We start from the raw sequence: 6,000 nt of genomic DNA on the forward strand, positions 1-6,000 counted from the left end.
AAACGCGAGGCAGTAAAAGGTGGACTGGTGGTAAATGCGACCAAGACAAAGTAAATGCTGGCTGGTGGAGCCGAGCGCGACAGGGCTCGCCTAGGTAGCAGTGTTACGATAGACGGGGATACTTTCGAGGTGGTCGACGAGTTCGTCTACCTAGGATCCTTGCTGACGGCTGACAATAACGTTAGCCATGAAATACGGAGGTGCATCATCAGTGGATGTTGGGCCTACTATGGCCTCCACAAGAAGCTGCGGCCAAAACAAAAATCACACCCGCACCAATTGTACCATGTACATAACGCTTATAAGGCCGGTAGTCCTCCTCTACGGGCACGAAACGTGGACGGAGCCCCAACTCAAGTGAATCAAGTGTGCATCGATATGGCAAGTGTGGGGCAGAACCAAAGATGGAGAGATGCGGCCACGAACCGAGAATTATGGCGTGAAAGTGTTGATCCAGTATTATCTGTTTAGATGTTAACTAAATAAATAAAAATGAAGTTTTATCGTCCTTACCTTCATAGCAAAACTCCTTAATTTGTTTCGTGCAAATTGTTCCTTCCAATATGCAGGAGTCATCATGTAGATCAGATCTGAGTACAAATGGACACTCAGCATTCGTCGTGATACTAATCCAAATATTCTGCAATTAAAAGTTTCATCAAAAAACTACTGTATAACTCTATCATCATCTTACTCTTCCAGAGCACACAAAAATTCGTCCTTGCCCTCCCGTTCTAGCACATCACTTCCAAGTGTCGTCCCACAAACCATCTCCAGCGCACAGTGCGACGTATACCGGAACAGATTCACCGTTTCACCTTTTGGCAATTTCTTCAACTCCTGCACCAGTTTCTTGCTGCATTCGTCGAAAATCGGAAAGAAACTGTGCAAAATGCGAAGATTGAACGTCGGATTCAGCGCTTTCCGCTGTCCTTTCCACAGCTTATCTAGAACCATGAAACAGGCAAAAGGTAAATTCCTCACGCGTCTCAATTCAAACAAACCACACAATGCTCCCCAGACCGTCTGTAAAAATTACTCCATCGAATCTGTGCTGCTCAGTTGATTTCTATAGCTTAATTGCACTTCCTATAACTGCATTTATGTCACAATCGACATTTTTGACGATTTCGAGTCTATACTGTGAAACGCCATCAAATCATAAATACTTTCAACCAACATAATACAATCTGTGAGATTGTACCAGAAAATTCAAGAAAAATAATACCATGTTGTTTTGTCACATTGAGATTAAACATGGGCCTCACATTGTAGTAGTAAGTAGTAATCAAATTTGTTTTTTGTCTATTCACCAAACATGCAATATGAGCTGTACGGAATTTCAACTTCAAATAAGTGTTACTTACGAAGTTTTGTAATTCTACGTTTTGTCATTTTGATGAGCACAGAATTGATGGAGTTTTTTTTATCTCTTGTTATAACTCTCTAGGCAACACCGTGCCATCACATATCACTCACATTTCGCCGAGAAAATTCCCTGCTCAAACTTCACAAAGTCGTAGAAGTACGGTTTCTCCAAACAATCCGGATGGGACAGCAACTTCTGCACCAGGTCCGGATGACTAACGGCCAGAACCAGAAGTGGCCCGGTGTAGAACACAAACAGCCGGTCGAAGCGCGCAAAGCAATCGTTCATGACTTCGAATCGCTCCTCGTCGCTCATGTCCATGATCGAGTAATCAACGCCGAGAAACGACTTTATGGGTTTTGCCATCGGAAGGTTTTTGGCGAAAGCATTCTTCCGCCGGAGGCTTTCACAAATCCAAACGAATGCCAGGACAAATGTGGACACCAAAAGGTAGAGACACATTTTGGGTTTTCGGTTGTAACTTTAAAGAAATGTGACCGAGACGACTGCTAATAGGATACTAACCGCTGACATTCGATGGAGTCATAGCGGAGGCTGCCTACCATACGCTTGGGGGCTCGTTCATTTCTATCGTTGATGAAGGGATGCGTTTGTTTTGCTGGGAAAAGCGGTTTTATGTTGTATACGAATCATAGCCCTAAAAGAGAATTGGTCATAATTGGGCTGATTTGGCATTGAAAATCTGGTTATGTTAACGCAATCATAGTGGAGAAGTGTACCTGTTGACATAGGCGACCCATAAACCGGTTTTGATCTTATGTTGAAGGGTTTTATCGGAGAGCATTAATCCCACATAATTGCTCCTATTCTTGTTGCTGGCATTACTTACCAACTGGAACAGAGGCTGCCTATAAGCTCAGTGTGATATGAGTACTCTAAGTTTGTCAGGATTCCTGCAACACTGTGTTTTTTTCGCAACGACGGCGATGGATAGTAACCACGATTTTTTTTACTATGTTGCTGTTCTGTGTAACTTAATGGACTAGCACGACAAAAATAGTTGGAAAACCACATCGCTCTAGGCTTAGAAACGCTCATAAACTGTGCATCGTCAGCTCCGAGATAAAACTCGTTGATTTGGAGAAGCCTCATACAGGAAAGGTCGAACCAATAAATTTGAAGAAATCCTCGCTCAGTATTGAATTCGAAGTCACACATGGACCTGGTTTATAGCCCTTCAATTATCAACTGAGCCAATAAGGTTCAATTACCCACCAAACCCTAGAAGGGCCCTTATTATTGTTGTGGCTGCTGATGAAAACTGACTTCTCGAATGATACAGAGAGTCTAGCTTCATTATCTCAAAAATTCAAACTCAACTAATAAACGGTAAACAGTCGTATTTCGACCAGCAAACATTGGTCAATACGTCACATGACTAATGAATCGAATAGTTTGCTTTTTTAAATAAGATATAAAGGCAACTTTCCCTACCCCAAACTCTGTTAAAAGCACAGTCTCTTCAGTCTTTTGCATACTTTGATCCCTCACTTTTTTAATTTATTTAGGGTAGAAGCACCGGTTTTGGCCATATGCCAATTGTAGCCATAGTGAATTGAACAGCGTTTTACATAGCTAATCAGCATAAAACCTTTTATGTTCAGTAGATCACATTCATATGATACATTTATGAAGCTACATTCATTCACCTGTCCAAATTGATCCAAAACATAAGAAAAACAATTCATCTTCCTTATAATTTTAACTCCCATACACCAGGGCACTCTTAATTTTGCCACTCTCATAAGAAATCAATGCCAATTGGCCAATTTAGAAATCGCAGTTAAATCTCTGGCTAAAACTGGTTCTGGTGGCCTTTATTAACCAACGTAATATTATAAGCGAAAAAATGGTTTAATTCAGTTTCGTTATTTTATACACATAATATGGATTGAAAGCTTACATTTGACATATTTGTAGTAGAAATACGGCCTCCCTTATAATTTTAATTGACATTTTCTCTTAGGCTGGTCAAAACCGATTCTTTTACCTTATTAGTATTAATTTAAACATTACATTCATTTCTTATGCCTAGGTGTTGTGTGTTGGGTAACACTTTCACCCTAATTTGGTCAAACTAAGTTAAGCTATTATTTCCATTGTGGTAACAACATATGATGACATTTCATTTGCCGTAAAAGTTCAGAATTTTAACAGACGAGTGGATTTCTCCTGCATACTAGAGAAAAAAAAATGCTTTCAATTTACTTAACCTACATATATAACGCATCAATCGTGCCAATATAAGACAGGAATGCTTTTTATATAGGGTAAGTGTTCCCTTAGTTGGGGGTGTTCCTATAGTTGCGATAGTGACTTTACACTGATTTTATTACATTTACCACAGAACCGACACTGCAAATCGACGTGTTAGCTTGTTGATACGCGGAATAGTTGAAAAGAGCTTTCAAATTGCTTTAAATTTGATGAAATACCACAAAAATTGCTAAAACTTTACTTGCTTGTACCAATAGTTGCGGTAAAGTGTTCCTATAGTGGAGGATCCCATAAGAAAACAACAGTTACCGCAAATATAGGAACACAAATTAAAAATATACCGCAACTAAAGGAACAGTGTACCAATAGCGGAGGTATTATTTTTAACTGACATGCCATGGATTACTGCGATGAAATTATTTTTCTAATGGAGTCAATGGTCGTTACTTCCTGTTACAACATTAACATGTACATTAATTCCGCATCTTGAATTTGGGCGTTTAAATGAAGTTCAATCGTGCTTAGTACCTCCACTATTGGTACATCCACCCTAAATCATTCAATTTTTTTTTCGAAAATCGTTCTAATCCAGTGGTCCTCAGGCTAACTAGTTATGCGGGCCATAACTTCTCACTTAAAACACGACGCGGGCCACAAGCAGTAAACAAGAGTAAATCTTTTTTATAAGTCCAATCAAAACGACTTGGCTAGAGTTTCTGTTGACCAAAAAATTCGCTCAGCACGACTCTGTCAGTCGAGTTGTTTCGACAGTCCCAAGCAGCACATATTGTTACAAGTAGCTTACAGCAACGACTACTTAACATATCCAATAGTTACTATATGATACATTTGCAACATGGAAAAATACTGCTATGTAACCGAAAAAGCGCAAAAAGTCGAGCCTTATGTAACTTGTTTGTTCGTTACATAAGAAGTTTACAAGCGACTGTTATGTAATTTGTTGATTACGCATGGATTTTCCTGCAACAAAATAAATGAAACGGTGTTGAAGTTGTTGTTACTTTCTGACAGTTTTGGAACCGAACAACCATTTTAGAATTGAATGTCAATAAAAGTAATACGTATGATTTTCGAAAGCGTAATTATTCACATGTACATAATAGATTTAACATGCCGATTTGAATTTGAGGTGAAATCAATCATTTTACTTCCTCAAAATTGACGCGCTCATAAAATAGATAATAATTTTATATTGAATAATACATGATACCTGGATTGTTGAGATATTATTCCATTAGAACTGACACAAAAAAAAAGGAAATTGACACAGTTACTCAAATCAGCAGTGTTTTTTTATTTTAATTTAATTGATTGTGAAAATTGTGTTACAAAATCACGTTGTTTCGTGTCCCGCAGTTGGATTTTCTGGGCTGCCTATCATAAATCGCCATTAAATTTCATCTTGCTGCAGATACACTTCCGAATAACTGAACAGCCAATCTAAAATGATGACAACTATCAAAAAGCTGTTAAAGAGGCTGCAAATTGTAAATTCAACCATTTTAATTAATCATTGGAAAAATATCTATGAAAACAATAACTAGTCATAGAATAGTAAAGTTCTTATATTAAAATTCACAATACGTATGAAAACTTTTGACATGTAGTGTTAACCACTGTCAGCAAGTTACTCGTTTGTTACACATTAGTAACCCAGAAATCTTATGTTATTTTGAAACTGATGCGTAACTATACTGAAACTGCCAATAAATTACACTGCTGACAATAGGGGAAGGGGTATTAAAATGAACACCTAAACGATATCGTCTTGCTTTTAATGGGAAAAACGATGAATTTGCGATAAATCATCAAATAATGTGCAGAAATCCCCTAAGCCATTTGACTGGAACTTTACAAAAGTATGAAAATTGAATGCTCCGTCCAAGAAAGCACATGGTTTGTGACGTGCTCAAATGGCTCAAATAGCTCGAAAGAAGGCAAATTCAAGCGTGTGCTATAATAAGGGCGCAAGTCGCATGATCGATTTCTCTTCAACGATCCTCTCTTCTGTGAATAAGTTGCGGGTTTGTTGACAAATTTTCACTACAAGACGCTAGGAAGTAATGCAATCTTGCGCTCTGAGGTGAAACAACGAATTGAATTTAGCAATTGATCAATTTGTGCCAATATTAGGGACTAAGGGTAATATGCCCATGATAAGGAAAGTAGCGATTTAGATATGAAACACATGCTTTTTTATTATAATCGGATATACAAATATGTTCTCTGTCAAATAGTAGAAACAACATCCATCCATTTCAGTATATCTAGGGTTAATAAATCAATTACAAAAAATGCTTGCTTATGGGTCATCCATAAACCACGCAGTCATTTATGTGGGGTGGAGTAGATTCTGCCCAATGACCACGGTC

General features: G+C 38.2%; 1 protein-coding gene across 1 annotated transcript; it reads right to left on the reverse strand.

The window, feature by feature from the left end:
- Positions 1-1,471: 1,471 nt before the first annotated feature.
- Positions 1,472-1,872, reverse strand: LOC110678107. Its single transcript, XM_021850710.1, has one exon. It carries the CDS (start codon positions 1,829-1,831, stop codon positions 1,472-1,474), a length of 360 nt encoding a protein of 119 aa, XP_021706402.1. The 5' UTR covers positions 1,832-1,872.
- Positions 1,873-6,000: the final 4,128 nt, after the last annotated feature.

The sequence above is a fragment of the Aedes aegypti genome, chromosome 3 (genome assembly GCF_002204515.2).
Source record: "Aedes aegypti strain LVP_AGWG chromosome 3, AaegL5.0 Primary Assembly, whole genome shotgun sequence".
Classification (NCBI taxonomy): Eukaryota; Metazoa; Arthropoda; class Insecta; order Diptera; family Culicidae; genus Aedes; species Aedes aegypti.